Source organism: Lissotriton vulgaris, chromosome 5, assembly GCF_964263255.1.
Source record: "Lissotriton vulgaris chromosome 5, aLisVul1.2, whole genome shotgun sequence".
NCBI classification, from domain to species: domain Eukaryota; kingdom Metazoa; phylum Chordata; class Amphibia; order Caudata; family Salamandridae; genus Lissotriton; species Lissotriton vulgaris.
In genome coordinates this window covers 837,118,741-837,140,430 of record NC_141693.1, presented here as the reverse complement: position 1 = coordinate 837,140,430, position 21,690 = coordinate 837,118,741, and the positions used below count along the sequence as shown (strand labels likewise).

The 21,690-nt window shown below is 44.3% G+C and overlaps 1 protein-coding gene across 33 annotated transcripts in view; it reads right to left on the bottom strand.

Annotated features, from left to right (window-relative positions):
* Positions 1-21,690, bottom strand: part of SORBS1 (sorbin and SH3 domain containing 1) — a 1,099,691-nt gene that overhangs the window by 501,904 nt on the left and 576,097 nt on the right. For 28 of the 33 annotated variants that reach the window (XM_086922349.1, XM_086922341.1, XM_086922353.1 and 25 more), the window contains one exon: positions 15,225-15,320. The exons of 4 other annotated variants lie outside the window; for them this stretch is intronic. In XM_086922349.1, the coding sequence (XP_086778475.1) occupies positions 15,225-15,320 (96 nt within the window). The remainder of the gene's footprint in view (positions 1-15,224; positions 15,321-21,690) is intronic. One more of the 33 variants, XM_086922342.1, reaches the window with a different exon arrangement.

The following is a 21,690-nucleotide window of genomic DNA, read 5'->3' as shown; positions in this document are numbered from 1 at the left end:
AATCTCACCCATACTGAGAAAAACAGGGGCTTCAATAACCTCCGACCTATCACCAACCTTCCATTCCTAGCCAAAACAATAAAGAAATGCGTTCTTCTACAACTCAACCATCATATTGAGAAAATCCATCTCCTTGACACCTTCCAGTCAGGATTCAGGAAACTCTGTAGCACAGAAACTGCTATGCTAAATATTGCGTATGACATTTGCAGATCCTTGGATGAAAGTGACACATGTCTCCTTATCCTACTTGACTTATCCGCAGCTTTTGATACTGTGAACCCCCCTGCATTAATTGAGACCCTCAAGAACCGCACAGACCACAGCTGGTTCACTTCATACCAGCAACATCGCTCGCAACACATAAAAATGAACAAATGTCTCTCCAAACCAACACCAGTTCCCCATGGTGTACCCTGTATCATTTCTCTCCCTTTCTCTTTTCAATCTCTTCATGGAACCCCTTACTCTTATCTTGAACCAAGCAGGGGTAAAATATCACCTTTATGCCAATGACACCCAACTTTACAACAACATTAATTCACCTAGTGACATCATCCATCTGAATGATACACTAATCAAGGTACAATCTTGGCATAACGCCGACCACTTAAAACTGAACCTCAATAAAACGAAAATACTACTTTTCTCCCCGAAAAACAACCCTCTTACATTCCAAGATTGGCTCACTAACTTGAATGCCCTTAGCTGCTCTCTTACACTATCCAACTCCATAAGGTCCTTGGGCATCACTCTGGACAAAAATCTGGCAATGAAAGACCATATCAACAACTCAGCCAAAGGAGCGCTTTACACTCTTAAAAATATTAAGAAAATCAAACCTTTTATTCCGCCTGATGATTTTAAGATGGTAGAGCAGTCTCTTGTCCTCTCAAAACTGGATTATGACAATGCCATCCTCACAGAATCTCCGAAAACACCTACAACAACTCTCAACATAGCTGCCAGGCTACTAACAGGTGTTAAACGATTTGAGCACATTACACTGGCTTTTAAGAACCTCAATTGGCTTCCCATCGAAGGTAGATGTATCTTCAAGACTGCTTGCATCACCCACAAAGCCCTTCACACCCATAACTCAAACTACCTAGGTTCCAAACTCTCCAAAGCAGGAAGAGCCGGGGCGCTGAGAAGCTCCAACTCACTTCTTCTCATCCCTTCCAAACTTAAAAAGAAATCCTCACAGACTTGTTCATTCTCAGGAAATTCTCCTAGGATCTGGAATTCACTCCCTAGAGATCTCCGTTGTAACCCATCGTTTCCATGCTTCAAACTGGACCTTAAATTCTGTCTGCTCAACAAATACTTTGATACCCAATCTAACTAAGCTTTGCGCCCAACTGAGTCACACAATCCTTTTAGACCTTATAGGGCAGGCGTCCGATTTTGATGTTTTCAGCTTCCTCTTTGTCATTCCGCCATTCATTTGTCCTGTTATAATGTCCTGTAACTTCCTTGACTGCATAATCGATTTCCTTGACATGTTTATTTGGATGTACTTTTATGTTTTGATCTGGCTACGTTTATGTACTTCTATGGAACGGCCCGGAACTATATGTAAAGTGCTCTGATACGTTTGGATCTAGCTAGCGCTATATAAAACCCAGGCGCGGCTCCTTGTTATGGGCTTCGGGGCTCCGCCCCCTTTAATTTTTCCTTAAAATAGTTAATTTGTTATTATATTTAAAGGTGGTGATCTGCTGAAAATAATAAAGTCAAATGCTAGCTGAGGGCAGAATATATCTTTCTACAGGCTGCAATGCACGAATTTGCACGTGCAGCCAGGTTCCACTTAATCACCGTCTACGGGGCTGATGATTTCACAGCCCTGGGGTCTGTGAGGTCATCAGCCTGGCATAGCCATTGTGTGCAACGCTACGGACCACCCCATACTGACAGGATGTAAACTTCGCCCTGGGCGCTTCAGTCTGAAGCCCTGTAGGACCAGGGGCTAAGCGTCAATCAAATACTGGTGCTGTGACACCTCAGCTTTCACAGCATTGTCACAGGTTGTGGTGGGGTTAGCATGCCTCTCTGGCCCTACTCCTCTGCCATGACGATATGCGCAAGCATTAGATGGAGACTGAGTCCAAACACGTTGCATTGAAGGCTGCGCAGCAGTTTTGCTCGATGAGTGTTCATAAAATGCTGCAGGCTCCAATTGTATGATTCTGTGATGTACTTCACATAAATCGCAATAGCAATCAACACTCATTCACTGTTTCAGTCAAGACAAGAGAGTAGCGTGCACTGGAGAGCAGGAGTACAAAGCAGAGCCGGTAGTTTTATTCATTTACTTTAAACGGAGGTCAACAAATCGCACTTCACCACGGCACAACCAGTGATTGAACTGCAGGCCCGGGGTTGGCCTTTCTTATGTAAGATTAATAGCACATGAAAATGTTTAAATGCTACGTGTTGTGGTGGTGTGGTAATTGACATGTTTTATCTGCCTGTCAGAAAGTTACTCTGCAGAAACACGTGGAGGAAAAGGATAAAACATGTAAAAGAATCTGCTTGCGGATGTTCGGTTTAGTATGAATTTTATATAGAGGCTTCTTATAAGATATGTTTTTTCTTGTTCCTCACTTTGGTATGTGCTGACACACATAAAATATGCAATTTAAAAGAAACAACATTAAACTCACAGTTTAAAGGTGTGAATGATGTCCAAAATATAGAGTGGGATAAACGAATTGGCAACATTTTCCCCCAAAACTTGCCCCTCTACAGCTTAAATCATAACTGCTCTCTGCAGACCTTGTGATGGTTAAAGGAATGTGGGCAGACACAAGGATCGATGAATGCTATTTTGTCACAGTTAACAGAATCTGAGGACACAGTACAATTGTCTCTGCCTTAAATAAAGCAAGGCTGGATTCAATGCTGTCTGTAGTCTTGATGGAAAGCTGAATTCAAGTTGTGAACCCTGTTGTACGCAGTGTAGATTGAAGGCAGTAGGCGACACAAAGATCGATGTTATGTAATGTTATGTTATTAGTTTGTATGAGCGCGACAGCTGCCCCAGCAAAGAGGCGTCCTGGCGCTAGCGATCAATAAAGGTGGTATAGATGGAGCGGGCCAAACAGGGCACGAAGCCCTAAGAAGATGAGAACCTAAGAAGATGAGAACAGGAAGGTCTTCACAGCTTTACGAAAAGCAAGCAGATTCTCAATACCGCGGATGGCAACCGGAAGGGAATTCCAGAGCCTGGCTCCCAGCACCCGAAAAGAGCGTCCACCCATATGGCAGAGCCTGCTCCTAGGGATAATTGCAAGGTGCTGACCAAGGGAGCGTAGATTGCGTTGCAGGACATAAGGAGCCAAGAGATGGCGCAAAATGGCCGGGCTCTGAAGCTTGAGAATTTTGAATGCCAGACAAAGTGCCTTAAATTTAATATGAGATTCCACTCGGAGCCAGTGCAATTTTTTAATCGTAGCTCTGGCAGAGCATCTCCGGGGAAGACCAACCAGGGTCCTTGCAGCCGAGTTCTGAACTCTCTGAAAACGGGCTACTTCAGTTTTGTTGGTAACTAACAGTAAAACGCTGGCATAGTCTAAGCGTGACAAGATGATAGCTTGAACCACAAGCTGACGCATAGCGGGTTCAAAGAAGCCCAAGATGGGGCGAAGGCTCCTTAACAGGCCTACACAAGTCGCAGCCACTCTCTTGGTGTGGGTCTGGAGGCCCAGTGAGGAATCAATCCAGACACCCAAGTTTTTCACTGAAGCCTTAGGAACAGGCATCAGACCCAAAGAGGGAGGCCACCAGTGCTCGTTCCACAAGGCCGTATTCTTCCCCAACAGCAGAATCTCCGTTTTACCGGCATTTAGCTGGAGACAGTTGTTGGTCATCCAGTGAGCAACTGCAGCTATTCCGTCCCTAAATCTTGTAGCAGCGACAGATGGACTCTCAGAGAGTGTGTTGACCAGCTGAGTATCATCAGCATATGATACCAGCGTCAAGCCCCACTCTCTGGCAATCGCTGCAAGCGGCTGCACATAAAGATTAAAAAGGGACAGGCTAAGTGCTGAGCCCTGGGGGACACCCTGACCGATATGGTGAGACTTGGACAGGAAAGGAGGGGCAGTAACCCGAAAAGATCTGTCCTGAAGGAATGACCGGAACCATTCCAGGGCACGACCCCTAATACCAAATTCCTCCAGGCGGCAGAGCAGGATCCCGTGCGACACCGTGTCAAAGGCAGCGCTGAGATCAAGCAGGATCAGTGCTGCACTCTGACCGGCATCAAGGATCAATCGGAGGTATTCAGTAGTAGCCAACAATGCAGATTCTGTGCTGTGGCCCGGTCTGAACCCATTTTGAGATGGGTCCAGGATGTCATTTTGGTGCACAAATTGTTCAAGCACAGAGTTGGCATGGGCTTCAGCGAGTTTAGCCACCCAGGGGAGAAGGGATATTGGCCTGAAATTCTCCGGTTTGGATGGATCCAGTGTCGGGTTTTTTATAATCGGGGAGACCCAAGCCTGTTTCCAAGCATCAGGAACTGTTGCCGTGGAAAAGGACAGGTTAAGAAGAGATCTAAGGGGTAACAGAAAAAAATTCAAGGAATCAACAAATTGGGCAGGCCGCATAGGATCTGCCGGGCTCCCAGATTTAACTTTTTTGCAGATTATAGGCAATTCATCAGCAGTAATCTCAGGGATACAGGCCAGGACCGCCCCCTCAGTACTAAGGCTAGTAAAAGTACAGGACTCAGAAGAGTGCTGCGGAAAGGAGCTATATATTGTGTTTACTTTCTCTACAAAGAAAGTGACCAGATCCTCACACTGCTGTGCCGAGGTGATATTGGAGGATGGAGCTCTACTATTTTGAAGCTCTTGTACAAGTTTGAACAGACATTTGGTGGGGTTGGAGCTGACCTTAATTTCTTCAGCATAAAAAGCGGCACACACGGAACAGATGGCCTTATGATAAAGTTTCAGCTTGGCAAAGTACAGCCGTTTATGCTCTTCCCTATATTCACGCCTCCATAGGCGTTCAGCTCTCTTACACTCTTTCCTCAAGGCTCTAAGGGAATCATTATACCAAGGGTGGGATGGGGACCTATGCCCTTTGGTCCATTTGGCAGGGACGAGGTCATCAAGTCCCTTCACAATCCAATCCTGGAAGATGGAATAAGCGGCGTTGACATTTGGCTCATCCCCACCCTCGAAACATCCCCAATGTTGACTGGAGACCGTCAGATTTAAGTTTGTGCCACGGTCTTTTGAGGACCCGGTTCAACCCCATGGTTTAGAACGGTTCCCTGACCTGCATGGTAGCTTTAATCAGAAAGTGATCCGTCCATCCCATGGATTTAGGGACGTCCACCTTAAGCTCCAAGATATTTGAAAAGAGAGGGTCGAGTGTGTGCCCCGCCACATGTGTGGGAGTGTGTATAAAAGATTCCAATTGAAGGGCCGCTAAATCACTTAAAAGATTCCTGATGGTAACATCATGATTCTGGTCAAAATGGAGATTTAAGTCTCCTAGGACAGTAAAATTGGACGGTCCTATTACTAGAGAACTCGCTACCTCTAGTAAGGATTGAATGAACTTTGAGGCAGGTCCCGGGGGCCGGTAAATATATAGTCCAGAGAACGTAAACTGCGGACTAAAAGCTATCTGGAATCTGGCGCATTCGCAGTCACAGATGTCAGCTCTAATAAAGGAGCAGGTATATTGCTCCTTGAAAATAACAGCGATCCCACCACCTCGTGTCTCTCTATTAATTAGTTTGATCAAATAGCCATCAGGGAGAGTGAGATTGGGCAGGCTAGTATCAGCGTCATGTAACCAGGTCTCGCAAACAAAAAGAACATCAGGTGTTTCCTCAAGCAGGAGTGCCTGAATACCTAAATAATGCTTGGTGAGGGACCTCACATTCAGCTGCAGGACGGTCAGCTGAGTAAGCTTATCCGCACCCGCTCTCTGTCCGACCAAGCCGGGACGAGGTAGGGTAAAACAACAAGAATCACAAGCAAAACTCGAATCCCCAACACAAGTCAGCGAGTTATCACAAACCTGGCCGTTATTCAATGAGCGTAGTGTCTGAGCATCATACACCCGGACTCCCGTAGGGTCAGAACCAGGGATTCTGGCGAGAGGCGATGACTTGGCGATGACGGGCGCGGACGGGCTTGCCTTTGGCGCGCCCGCTGCGACCACCCGCTGCGCCGTCGGGGAATGCCTCTCATCTTATAGGTAGAGGAGGGTGGGAGGCAGCCGCAACTAGAGCGCCAACCCAGCCTTCCCGGAAAATGGCGTCCACCCGACCCTCGCACCAGCTCCAAATCGGTTGTGCGGGGCAGAATATCGGGTAAGGACGGTGTCAGAGTGCCTAATAATACTAGTCTGGGCAAACACACAGTGCAAATAAGCAGTATTTAAAATGAGCAAAGAGCGAGAAGGTCGCTATAAAAAGTGCCAATTTTAAAATTTAAGCAGCAGAGAAATATTACAGCTCCTGAATAGCTCGCAGCCCCTGGAAACGCTACAGGGGAGAACCAAACAACCTCACAATTGATCTGCAATGAATGCTATTTTGTCACAGTTAACAGAATCTGAGGACACAGTACAATTGTCTCTGCCTTAAATAAAGCAAGACTGGATTCAATGCTGTCCGTGCTGTTGATGCAAAGGTATCAAGTTGTCAACTCTACTGACCGCAGAATAGATTGAAGGCAGTTCTCAGCACAGATACTGAAGACAAATTTAGATCCAAAGTTGAATTCAAGTTGTGAACCCTGCTGTCCGCAGTGTTGATGGAAACCACTAGTCGATACAGACATAAGTCTGCGGTGCTGTGGCGATGAGTTCGCAATCGGCCTGTATCAAGGAATCATGCGGTCATGGCGGCAGCCACGTGGCAGGGTGGGGGCCTTTGCTGCGCCGCAGTCTCTTCTCTTTGCAGAAGTGACCCACGCCGAAGGCGTAGCCTAATCATTAATAGTCGTACGTTGACGTTGTTTACGTTGGACTAGCCTACTCCGCTTCTGATTCAAGGGGGGGGGGGGTGAACACAGCTACATGACGGAAGTATTCCCCAGTGTCTGAGATAATATGGTTGCATCCACTATTCAGTACACTACACGTATCAATGGTATATCTATACACTGAAAACTTTTTGATTTCTATAGTGAATTGTGTATAGTATTTCACCGTTAGTCTTAGCGTTGTGTACATTATTGTTGATGTTCGAGTTCTTTTCCTTATACATACTTAGTTGCCACATCTCTGTAGATTAAGCTAGTGTGCTGTTGAGGGGATATATTATTTTGGAAAGGTTTGTTGTCCTGCTTTGCGCTGCCTTTGAGGTAGTAGGAAGGAGAGGTCCGTGGGGGTGGTTGTAGTGGTAGTGGCGCTGAGTATTGTGATTTTGTTGGGTGTCGGAAGTGAATAATTACAATCTCTAACACATATTGCTCTTTAAACATGGGTGTGAGTTGGATTCAATTTGCGTAGTATATGTTCGACGTTCTTACCGTAGTTAAATATTGATTTTAATTTGTTAGTGATAAGTGGAACTATTGGCTGATTTTTTACGTAGCATTGCAAATTTGATTTCTGGTTGAAAATATGGGCAAGTGGTCAACATAATAAGTAGAAATTGTCATTTAAAAAACCTTTGAAATTCACCAAAACCCATAGGTTTGAAGCAGGTTATAGATAGGAATTATCATTTACAAAACCTTTGAAATTCACTGAAAAAACCATAGGTTTCATAAATGTTATAGTTAGCTGGACATTTCACTCATACAAAACCATTGAAATTCTTCCGTTATAGTTAGTTGTACTAACTGTAACTCTCGCGCCCGTAATCCACTGGTGATGATGTCACATATTACATCATTCATGACATGGTCAGTGACATCACTGATGACATCTCAAATAACATCACTGATGACATCATCCACGTGACAAACAGATACACCTCATCATACACTACTATAATCTTTCATCACTCACTGCAAATAGAGTACATATTTGCATCCATTGACACACTAATACAAGTATCTAAAACCCCACTCAGTCTTTCTTAGATCTACAAAAACATGTAATCAATTATCTATAGATTCACTCATACATGCTGTCAATGATCAATAGAACACTATGAAATATACTTGTACACCTATATGGACATTACACCAGCACACGTCCTAATTACTTATGCAGTCATCCAGCTCACTTATGCAAAGAAGGGATCATACTTATATTTACTGAGCTACACACTTATACAAACAACTCTTCATTTAATCATATAGATAGTAACTCATACTTAGTGTGTTATAAAATCACTAACAAGTATACAGTTATCCATACAGTCACTCATGCAATCACTGAGACTTATGTTTACTTATTTATATACAACAAATGTCACATACACTGCCTTTTATTATTCTAGTTTGCTGGACATGTACCATTGAGAGATATATATCAGCACATCCATATACATATTCACTCACCCAAACAAGTATTATAACATGTAGTCTTAACATCATATACCTACTGAATCAACTATTGATTCATCTTTGGGCACAGACCCCCCACCGAACCACACACAGATTCACTCTCCCATACAAATAATCAGTTAACTAACCAATAACTAATATAGACTTTCACGTAGCTAGTAACTAACTGGTGCAGCAGTTTACACAACAACTGAGAAAGTAATACAGATATTCACACAGTTTAGTCACTATCCAATATATTTAGTGAGACACTATAAATTAGTCAAGTAAATAGTCAATCACACTGCTACTTAATCGTCCTTCTAGACACTTATTCATCCACTCATTCTTCAATGCAGATTGCTATATATATAATACATATTTAAATATGGAAACAAACCACATTCACTGGATGATGTCATCAGTGATGTCATCAATGATGTCATTTGAGATGTCATCAGTGATGTCACTGACCATGTCATGAATGATGTAATATGTGACATCATCACCAGTGGATTGCGGGTGTGAGAGTTACAGTTAGTACAATTGACTATAACGGAGGAATTTCAATGGTTTTGTATGAGTGAAATATCCAGCTAACTATAACATTCCTAAAACCTGTTTCAGCCAGACCTTTTCTTCTACTGGTTTTCGTCAGGACCTTATATGTGTAGGGTGTTACAGGGGTCACCACTAGGCACCCAGCGCGGCCTCACTGAATGCTTTTAGCCCGCTACAAGGAGCGTTGACTTAAATGTTATGTCTGTCCTTTTTTACCCCCCACAGGTACAACTTGAGAGGAAACACCTCTTGCACATATAAGCACCGTAGTGTGTGCTTTACACACAGGGCACTGACAAACTCATACAAACCCCTGTAACACCCTACACATATAAGGTCCTGACGAAAGCCAGTAGAAGAAAAGGCCTGGCTGAAACTAGTTGACTGCACAGGACTTCGGAGGCCATAAGCCTACTGTGCACGTCCGAAAGCCTTTGTTTTTATTGACTACCTGGTGCCCACCATTAAAACAGTCTTTGGGACACCCAGGACAGTATTTTAAACCTCACTCAGAGCACACTCACAGCACCCTCACGAACCAAAAAACCCGCTCCGCAGTAATCTGGCGTCGAAGCACACCTGAGGTACACTCGGTACCTCGGGTGGGGCCAGATGATGAAGCATGCCACCAACTAGGTTGGTGGGTGAGGGCCTTCTTAAAACCTAATGGTTTTCCTCCACCCGCAGACATACAAACAATTTAAACCAGAGCTAGTTCTCATTGATTGCTAACATATAAATTGGGGAAACGGACTAGCCTCTCTAGTTCTCCTCTCTCTTGTTGATTACAACACAATTCGTAACTATAACCTGCCTGAAACCTATGTTTTTTCAGTGAAATATATATATATATATATATATATATATATATATACACACAGACACACATATATATCTCCACTGAAATTATGCAGTCTTGCCCCCTTGGCTGTATTTGCCCCATACATACTCCCACACTTGTTCTGCCAGTCAAAAAGTCTGATTGGTTACCTCGCAGGTGCTTAGTACTATGTTCGAGGGGTGTTAAGTTGACAGAAGTGATGAAAAACTTCGCACAGATAGTGTTGACTTGTAAAATTGAGAAAATAATGAAGTAAGGCTATCACAAAATGAACTCTGTTAACCCGAACAAATTCTCCAACCCCAAAAATGAAGAATAACTTACACACCGAGTAGTTGATGTGTATATATCAGTGGCGGCTAGTGACCTGTGAAAGTAGTGAGGCAAAGATCTCGGGGCTCGCGGTTAATGCATACATGCCATAGAGACTCGTGGTAAGAACAACTATGTCTGTGCAAAGTTTGAATGCTGCATAAATAATACAATGAACTCTGTTAACCCGAACAAATTCTCCAACCCCAAAAATGAAGAATAACTTACACACCGAGTAGTTGATGTGTATCTATCAGTGGCGGCTAGTGACCTGTGAAAGTAGTGAGGCAAAGATCTTGGGGCTCGCGGTTAATGCATACATGCCATAGAGACTCGTGGTAAGAACAACTATGTCTGTGCAAAGTTTGAATGCTGCATAAATAATACAAAACAACAAGTAGGGAACCTGCACTCTATGTCGTGATAGCTTGGCCGGAAGCAAAGTAAGGCAGTTACCGCCAGAACTGACAGCACATCAGCCGCGGCCGGTTTGATGGGTAGGTGGGGGGGGGGTGGAAATGGGGTCGTCTCGGGTGCTGGGGGGGGACGCGGGAGTGGTTAATTTAATGTTTTTTTAAATACATAAAACTTACCGTCGATGTATCCCGGTTCCCGTCATCCTGCGTTTTTACTGCCTGCAGCTCTTGTCATCAGCAAAGGCAGCCTCCCTCCCCTCCAGGCTCCACCAATCACAACGCTGCAATGGCAGCGTTGTAATTGGTGAGGCACATTGGATCGTGCCCCACCAGGGCCATTTTCTCCATGTAGGCTGCTGCAGCCTGCATAGAGAAAACAAGTACATGTAAACCCAGAATTATTTCTAATATGCTAATCGTAATTCGCTGACTCTCTGTTAAAAGCATATTTGAACTTCAAGCATTCAGCCTTCAAAGTTTTCATTTGTGCCTGGACAAGTTTATTCCACATAGTACAAGAGTTTATACATTGTTTGATTACAGAGTTGTGTACTGATATAAGAAATAAATAATCTCTAAAAAATATATTTAGATGGATACTTTATTTTACATGAAGAACACTAAATGCACTGCCTCTGAAAACACGAGTTAACAATTCTAAATGGAAAGTGAGCGCTTTAAACCAAAGCACAAGGAATATTCAAAGAAAACGTAGATTGCAGGCTCTCTGACAATTTGTATTCAATAGCATTAGAGTCAGCTTAGTTGGTTCAAGCCTGCAGAGATCCCAACACTTCAAAACTGTTTTCACGACGTACATTGATTGGAAAGTTTATAAGCATGCTTGTCACGGGGCAACGAGGTAAACGTGGCAGCAAGGGTGCCAGGGACAGTTGCAATTTATGTTCACCTCTGGAACTCAGTGCCGCTCGCCCTCCAGCAGTCAAAATATTGTCTTTCTTTTTTTTATAAATCTTTTTATTATTTTAAAACAAGAAAAAGGGAATAGACATATCCAGTGCCATCCATACATACATAATAATAGGGCGGACATACATAATAATAGGGCGGACAGGTACAATGACAGGATAGACGCGAAGTGACAGAAGAATCTCTGAGACGCCTGCGCTAGTAGGTACGAAGCAGAATTGGTAGCATTACAATCGATAAACAATTTAAGTGCAGGCCCTCAGAGCCCGCTCACCCATAAAATCAGAATAGTAGAAAAAGCATGGCAACCAGACACTGGAATTTAAGCAAAATCAGGATATTTCGCCAATATTACTAATAAGGGAAAGACTAGAGAGAAGATTGAAGAAAAGAAAACCATAAGAACGAGAACAAAAATAAAACAATAAACCCACCCCCCCCCACCCTGCACCCTTGCATATGGCTATCACCTAACCCCAACTAGCAGTGTGCCTTTCGCCCAAACTAACTAAGTTCTAAGATAGAAAAGAGAAAACATGGGGGAGGGCATTTCCGTATGGCCTCCAGCCACATTTTATCAGAGATCACAGAAAAAGTAAATTAGGGGGAGCCATGATACACTGCCCATCCTCCCGTTAGACCAACAGTTACGAATCTCACATTTATTAAGGCCATAATACCAACCCCGGACAATCGATCTCAGCCTTGGCCCTTCCGAACCATCATGCGAACCCCTCCCGGTAGAACCACTACTTCTACAGGAGAATCAAAGTGCAGAAAGAGTCCGAAAAAATTCAGTCCAAAACAAATCAAAGTCAGTAATTCCTCAAGAAATCCATCAGCACAGAAATGCTCCCTCATGGACGGATAGTCCCAATGTTGTTTTCTTCACGATCGAGCAGTCACCAAAGAGGGAAAGGATGAAACAGAAGTCCAAGAACAATCATCAACATGAGTCTCCGGGAAGGGAACGCCAATCGATTCTCCCAAAGCCAACAATGATGGTAGGCGTAGTAGTACGTTCGAAACACCGGGTTCAGGATTCTCCAGAGTACCGACCGAGGGATTCGGCTCCTCTTGTTGCACGGGGTCCTTGTCCAGAATCAAAATGGTTGTTGTGTAAATCGTAGCCGGCAGCAGTACCTGCAGTGGAGCAGGGTCTGGTTCCATACACTCCTTCTCAGATAGGCCCCTAATCATTTTGTGAATCAGGGCATCCATATGTAACTGAAATGCCCCGATGGCTGCCAATACTATCTTCAGCGACGGCTCGCGCTCCGTCTGGCCCATTTCTCCTCGCTCAGCACCGATCATATTCACTTCCCCCAGAGACCCCGGTTTCTCCGGGGGAGCAGACAGGGGCGGAACGGACGGCATCGGAGGGTGACTGATCGGTTTCTGCGCCTGCACTCCGCTGCCGCGAGTGAAAACCCCGACCCACCGAATCCCGGCGGTGGCAAACCGGGTCTGCAGGACAGGGACCTCCACCCACAGCCACTGTCGTGCCACGTCACTCCTCCCTCGGTGCTAGTCAATCAGAATGACCGAAATCAAAATCGGGCTAAAAAGACCTACACTGAGGTAGACCGGACCCTGCTTGATTCTCACGGCCGATTTTGTTCAACTGCAACCCGGCTGGGTCAAAACTCGGGGCCCCGGCTCTCCTGCTGGACTAGGCCGCAAACTTCAACTCGACACAACAACGTCAATCAAGCCAATTAAGTTTTCGAGATTGCACCATCGGAGCGTGGATCGGTTCATCTACGAAGAGGTCGGGCATAAAAACAGGATTATCGACAGGAACATCTGGCAGGATACGGAGGTCGGCGGAGCCGGGAGCCTAATCAGCCATCTTGTTTGCTAGCGTAGCTCCTCCCTCAATATTGTCTTTCTTAATGTGATTCTGTTTCTATCTGAAGCGAGTTCTGGGGCGATGATGACATTTTACGCATTAGGACTCTGTTGTAATTGACGTGTTAGACTCAATGGTTCTGCTTCCTAGGAACATCAATGGCAGCAGCAGACGTCATTAGAATACCTTTAAACCACAAGGGCCCACGCACTGAGCGCCCATGAAATATAAATATTGCCACGAAACCACGCCTATGAGGTGTGCCACAAAGGAACACACATTGCATTCCGTGGCCAAAGTTAGATTTGAAAGGGCTCTCTTCCAAAGAATGTGTTTTTACTTTAGGGGGAGCACTCGTTTGTTGTCACGAGGGCTAAGGATAGTGGGGTACCCTGCCCATGTCCTTCCCGAAGGGCCAGTCTTGCTTTACCATTGTGGTGCCACCGCTGGAGCGCGGGGAGTGGGGGGGGCGTGGGAAATGTCTCTTTAAAGCCAGGTAAGTGAGCGGGGCGTGACCTCTGCCGCTGCTTCCGTTGGGGAAGGACTTCAAGCTCCAATTGGTGAAGTCTGGGGTGGTGCTGAGACTGTCAAATGCCTGTGTTTCTTTGTCACCCGCAGGTCTTGGATGGAGCGCCCCCTGATGATGGGCACAGCGCCCCCCTCCTCGCTCGAGTCCACACCGGAAGAAGAAGCCGGCTCTCGGGAGTGGATGGGTGTGAAGAGCTGCTAGTCTCTCCCCTCGCAGGAAAGGCTGCTGTTAAACCTTTTAGTGCCTTTTGTCCCGGGCCGGCCAGACCCAGCCTCAGCCGAGACACCCCACGCTGCATTAGGCAGATGTCTTGGGTTAGAGCGGGTTACTTGTTAATTGCTTGTGTGCAGGGAGCATGCTGGGTAGGAAGTTGGGGGTGGAGGAAACAAACCCCGAAGGGGACGGGCTCCGACCTCATTGTTTCCAGCAACTTTAACAATGGTTCTTCGTGCAGTTATAAATGTGCTGATCCCTTATGATTTATTACACACCAGGGAGCATTGCATTCAACTGTATGTTAACAGTACATAGTAGTTTTATGGTTGAGGACTTCTGTGCACGCAAATGGGCGTGACAATAAAACCAACTGAGGGAAAGCAGTGGGCTGGCTCTTCGCCCACTGTAAGATTTTTGGTATGGTCCACAAAAGGTTTTTGACAACTGACAGTTAAAAGCTGTCTGTAGGCAAACCTAATAAGGATGTCGTAAAAGGTGTTATATATAAGTCTCATAATGTAACTTGGGCACACTCATGCCTTGCTTCTGTGGGCATTACATAGCAATAAAAGTGTGATTTTAGTACTTTTATTTGAGACAATTGTCTTCTAATCACAGAGCAACGACCGCATTACAAATAACTAGCACACCGCAATTGTACCCACAGATGCGGAGCATCATCTAAGTGGCTAGAATAATATTTCAGATATATTATCAGATTAGGGTTAGAGTATGTGCATGCAAAGAAAAATCGCACTGTATTATTTCAACACTGTAGGTAGTACTCCTGCATCAACCATCCAATCTCTCAATAAAGATTGCACATAGCTGCTGCAGGCAAATATGAAATGATATTAAATAATCATAAATTAGTCTGAAAATTATAAGCCAAGCAAGGTTCCACTCAAGATGATGTTCACATGGAAAAAGCCCACTAATTGTTTTATCCTCAGCAAACATGAAGCAAATAAAATCACGGTTTAATCATTAGGGCTGAATGAGTCCAAGAGTCTGGTCAGACATAATGGAGACGAGGCGGTTAAATGCCAAGGCAGCGTGTTTAGGAGCAGCCAGAGGGATTGAAAAAAGATACCTGTAAACAGCACAAGGTCGGGAGAATTTTTCACCCTCTTCACTGGGATTATTTTAACAGCAGAAACAGAGCGCGCTGCGAGCCGGGCTTCAGCTGCTGTAAACAGAAACACGTAGATGTGCATGATGGAGAAAAACACACACAGGAACATGAAACTAGCGAGCAATCCTATTGGGAAACGAGAAATGACAATCACAGGAAATTTCATGTACAAAGCAGCCCGGAGGGGTGATGTCATTCTTAAAAATAGATGGCAAACTTTCTTTCAGGAAGCAGCCTTGTTTTACTAGTTAGGACTCCAGGCACTGGGGTCTGCTGCCACAACCACTGGACGTTCAGCCAATCAGCGCGCTTTGCACTTTCTTACTTTCCGAACAGGATGAGCTCTAAGTAATACTTGTCTCGTGTGTGCCCTTGGTCTGCACAAGAGTGTCGATCTATTCAAAGTGCATCACTCATTGTGATGGGCAGTGTTTTGTACACACGCTCCTTTGTTGTTCTACCGCATTACTGGGCATTTCAAGTGACATGACCAGTTCTTGTTTAATTCTAAAGGATAACGTTTAACTATGCGAGATCGGTGATATGCTAAATATATTTAATCGATGCGCATGTGTAGCATTATTAGACCAAATGTTGCCTATTTACAATCCCGCTCTGAGAGTGTCTTGCTGTGCTTCTGTTGTTTTAAAGAGGCTGCCTTCCTCAACCCGGGAATCAAGCTAAAGGCACTTTAGGTGATACATGAGGGGAGCCATAAGGGCCAGAACCTCTTCGCAATAAAATCCAAGTCAAGGCCAGACGGACGAAGTTCTTTGACCGTCGCAAACCCCGTGACTCACAAAATACAGGGACATTTGAGACAGCAAGAGGACTTCTCACAATGTGTAAAACTGTTTATATGAGTAGGAAAAATCTGTCTACTTATAAGAGGGCTTTTATTACCTTTTCAGAATTAAAAATGAGAGAAGGCTGCAAGGGGCATCCCCATCATATTTGCAATTTTGGGAGATGGTGTATCAATGATTTGTGATTGTGATTGAAAACCATTGATTATTACCAACCCCCCAAGTTTGAGAGGTAACTGATTCGCAAAGGGGGAGCTGTCTATGTGGGAATGCTTCCTCTTTGGAAATCGTGCCTACGGCTTGTCCCCTTTGAGAATTGTATGAGTGCACATGTGAGAAGCAGGCAGTGCTTCCCCTGATGTGGTCCCAATCGCAACTTGGGAAAGTTAATGCAGGAATAGAGCCCTCTTGTCCCTGGGAAGTCTCCATCGTCCTTCCATGTGGAGTCAGAAATTGTGACATACCTAATTAATATCCATTATTCAAGTCGTTTTGTGACCCCCTTCCAAATAGACAGTTTGCAATGTGACCTATTAGCATAAAGATTGCATCGCAAATTGCATTCCCATTAACCAACCAGTCAGTGTGCACATTCCACATCCCTGGTTTGTGAAGAGGAATGGTACATTAGGCCCTCAGTCACCATATGTCTCCTTCTAACTACAGCTGTGCCTACCCACCCTTCTATCCAAAAACTCACTGCCCTATCCCTGAAAGAAACGCTTCTCTACACAAATAACCTTATCTATAGCTCCATAAATGTCTTCCTACCCTTATTGTCCTCTTACATCAAATATTTCTTCAACCACCATTCACAGATAAATCCTGAACCTTGCCATTTTCATCCTACCCTCACTCAAATATCCAGACACTCCCCATAGGCTAAATTGACCACAGTACCATTCCGTTCAGAACAAGCATGCAAAGACCAGTCCAAACCACCACGTCACCTCCTGATCAATAAATAACTTCCCTATTAATACACCATAAGCGATTCGATTCGTAAATCTTTATTCGATTACATAATCATAAGACATTTACATTTAAAACAATAATGTCCTAACATTCCAGCCTCATTAAATAACAAAATTACACTAGAAATAAGTCCATAATTACTCCATCAGTAAATACAAATATACAATAAATTTGTATAAAACACATTTAAAAACACAGCTGAGTATAAAAAATCTCAAGCCATGGTATAATCAGCCAGAATTTAAGTAAAAGAAGATTAAACATAATCTCATTATAGGAGACCTATAGTATCCATTAACTTTATTGATTAATCAGTCTGTGGGCACGGGTCTTCCACATACCATGTAAAAATGTGGCGATCGCGATTATAATTAATTCATTTCCATCTGTTTTTAAAATCCTTAGTGCTTCGGAACCTGAAGCAATCCCCATCATCTGGCAAATGGGCTTCAGGCATTTGTACGTCGGTTTCTTATAAACGGGGCAAATAAATAAGATGTGAAATGTTGTTTCTGATAGTGTTGGGCAAAACAGACATTCCGATCAGGAACCTGTACCCCTTTAACCAGTAAATGATTTAATAGGAAGGGTACCTATCCTAAATTGGTGGTACCATTTCCTGTCACTGGGTACCATAATAAGGTCTCAATACAATTCGTAGTCAGATGCATGTTTGGTCTCTAGAAAGTCTCTTGACAGTAAGGGACTCGTCAGGGACATGAAACGTTTCATAGTGACCATGTTCCAGTAAAGCCCCCTCAAATCCTTTCGAGATGGAAATACACTATTTGTTGGATTTTGCCACAACCAGTTAAGGCCCATATCAGTATAAGTGGCCTTCACCTGCCTCAGCCATGAAATTTTGCCCACATTGTCAGCGTCCCTGATCTCAAATAGGGCTTGTGCACACTGGGTAAGTTCGGGGGTGACCCAGAGCCTCCTCCAGTAGGCCCCTGGTCTGAAGCGAGCCACATCCTATAAAAACTGGCTCCCCCAGTCATAATAGAGCGGTATTAGTGGAGTCGATTGAGGCAAGCCTGTTATACCCCTCATAAATTTATTTTGCAAGGTCGTGAGTGCCGCTAAGTTGCTGAAACCAAATAATACAGCCCCATACAAAACTGAAGCTGCAATTTTTGCATTATAGATGTTTAGCACAGGGACAATCGGCTTCGTAAAGGATAAACAGTGTTCTTTCAGCAAAGCACCAGATATAAGAGGGCTTTTTTATTATTATTTATTTTTATTTTGAAGCTTATAAAGCGCACGGCTACCCCCAACGGGGGTGTCCCGGCGCTACGAACAGCAGTCAACCAAAAGAGGCACAGCGAAGTCTAGACATTAGAAAATAGCCAGGTTTTAAGTCTACTCCGGAATAGTGACTCTGATGTCATGAACCTCAGATCGGGAGGAAGATGATTCCAGAGTTTTGCAGTAACCACAGCAAAAGCCCGACCTCCTGTTCTAGAAAGACGGAAACGGGGGGCATGTAAGAGGTGAAGATGATTAGATCTGAGAACACGAACCGACTGAACAGGTTTTAGCCTGTGTCTCAGATAAGCAGGGCCCAGACCATTGAGCGCCCTAAACGCAATGACCAATGCTTTGAATTGAATAAGATAGGACACCAGCAGCCAATGCAGTTTAACCAAATATGGAGTAATGGAGTGGCGATACGGAATCTTACAGATCAGCCTGGCCGCGGCGTTCTGTACAATCTGCAATCGTTTAATCAGATAGGCCGGGGCTCCCACATACAAACTATTTTCATAATCCAAATGGGACGCTATTAACGCATGAACTAGAGTTCTTCGTGAGTCAGGCAGAAGAAAAGGGAAGATTTTTTTAATCATACGCAGTTTGCCAAAGCATGCTGCTGAAACTTTATTAACTTGGGTCTTACAGGACAAAGCATTATCAAATTGAAAGCCCAAATTTTGTGCGGATAAGACAGGGACTGGAGCAGGGTCCAGTTCAGCAGGCCGCCATACTCCAGCCGGGAGAGGAGATTTTTGATTGAAAAATAGGACCTCAGTCTTATCCGCATTAAGTTTCAGATTGTTGGTAGTCATCCAGGAGGAGATGTTGACCAGGCATTGTCGAAAGTTGGACAAATTGCCTTCAGAGTGATCTCTAAATGAAAACACAAGCTGAGTGTCATCAGCATAAGAGATCACTCTGACACCCCAGGATTCAACCACATCCGCCAGAGGTGCAAGGTAAATGTTAAAAAACAGGGGACTGAGTGCAGAACCCTGCCTAACGCCACAAATCAAAGGTTTCTCTGCAGAAGCATAGGGTCAGAGGAAAACCTGCTGAGTTCTATATCTTAGGAAGGATCTCACCCACGCCAAAGGGGTCCCCCCATGCCAGTATCTTGGAGGCGATCTAACAGGATGCCATGTGAGACTGTATCGAAGGCCGCGGATAGGTCAATTTTATTACCTTTCAGAATTAAAATTGAGAGAAGGCTGCAAGGGGCATCCCCATTAATTTGCAATTTTGGGAGATGGTGTATCAATGATTTGTGATTGTGATTGAAAACCATTGATAATTACCGACCCCCCAAGTTTGAGAGGTAACTGATTCGCAATGGGGAAGCTATGTGGGAATGCTTCCTCTTTGAGAATCGTGCCTACGGCTTGTCCCCTTTGAGAATTGTATGAGTGCACATGTGAGAAGCAGGCAGTGCTTCCCCTGATGTGGTCCCAATCGCAACTTGGGAAAGTTAATGCAGGAATAGAGCCCTCTTGTCCCTGGGAAGTCTCCATCGTCCTTCCATGAGGAGTCAGAAATTGCGACATACTAATTATGCATGTTTAAGTAGCAACTGATTCAAGTGTGGGTTCCAATTTAGCCTGGAGCCTAGTGTGATGCCAAGATACGTAAAAACATGGGTCTGCTCAAGTATAACATCGTTCATGGTAACTTTACCTCTTACAGTTGTTTGTTTGTGTAGTACCATGAACTTGGTCTTGTCTACGTTAATTTTGAGACCAAAATCCTGGCAAAACATCTCAAATCTCCCTATGGCCTTCTGTAGGCCTTGTTGGGTTTTTGAAATTAACAGGGTGTCGTCGGCGAACATTAACAGGGGTATCTTCCTACCATCTAAAGTTGGAGCATCAGTAGGGTGGTCCTCAAAGGTCACCCTGTTAATGTAAAGAGAAAATAAAGTTGGTGCCAGTACACACCCCTGTGGAACGCCTCTAGCGATCTGGAATCTATCTGTCACTTGGCCTTGCTGGCCCCAGCGAACTTCGGCAAAGTTTACTTCACAAAGTTTAATTAAAAAAGCGAGAAGGTCCAAAGGCATTCCTTGTTCCGCGAGGACACTTCACAACTTGGCTCGCGGGACTAAGTCGAAAGCCGACTTTAAGTCTACAAAAGCAGCATATATTCTGCCTCCATTAAGGATTGCCACACACCAGTAAATTAAAACAAATCTAAAAACCTGGTCTATTGTGCTCTGATGTGAGCGAGACCCGGCCTGTAAAGGTGAGAGGATATCAAACTCGTCAATCCAACCCTGGATTCTACTTAACACAAGCCTGGCTGTCACCTTCTGAATGCAGTCAATTAAACTAATAGGCCTGTAGTTACCAGGATACGATCTGCCCCCTTTTTAAAAAATTGGTATGATCTCTGCACTCATCCATGACTCAGGGATTGGAGAAGCCTTTGCGCTCATTCAATGTCCAATACCAAAAACGAGTAGCTACACACAACTTGCCTCTATCAACATCCAACTGTGCTCCTTGTCAGGAAAACGTCCTTCTGACTCCAGGAGGTATTGGGAGCCTTAGCCTTCAGACGGGCATACCATTATTATAACTTCATACTACTTAGGCAATTACAAAATATGCTATGACACCGCTATCAAATCCAAATCTGACTGCTGCATGAAAACCTCCTGGAAGCTAACAAGAGTAAGGATCTCTTCAAGTTGTCAAGCACTGTATGAACCATTTTCTACTCCAAACATATCCTTTCATTCATTACCACAGTTCACTGACATCTACCAGTACCTCGCAAACAAAATGAGACATTCCCAACTGTCACTCTTTCCAATCCCTTATCACTGCATCCCTAGTAAATATCATCCACGTGCTTAAAATGACAATAGACAAAATGGTATCCTATCAACATCCATCACAAATTCTTCTCTTCTGATGTTTCCATTCCCGTCTTCAACATTATAAGTCACAAAATACAGCCAACTCCTCCTACATAAAGAATCTTATATGGCTCTGTCAAACTCTTCTATATCCACTATGTCACCCACCTCCCACCCCTACCGGAATGTCCTTGAGGGTCCACCTGCTTCAGAAGGCTTACCAGTCCAAGTTTTACTCTCCCAATGATACTAAAACAGACAAAATGCACGGTATTGGCAAGACTCTGAGAAAAGAATGATGGAGATCCCAGTCTCCTATCCTAGTCCTTTTGCAACGTTGACACCATAGACCATCAGACCTACAAAGTATACCTCTCTTGCACTTTCACCTTCCACACATTTCTGAGCTGGCTACCAAGTTACACTTGAACTGACACTGGTTACCAAGTTACACTTGAGTTGACACCAATTTGTATAAATGCAATACTTAAGATAGTCTGTAGCCTACAGTGTCCCAGGGTTCCCA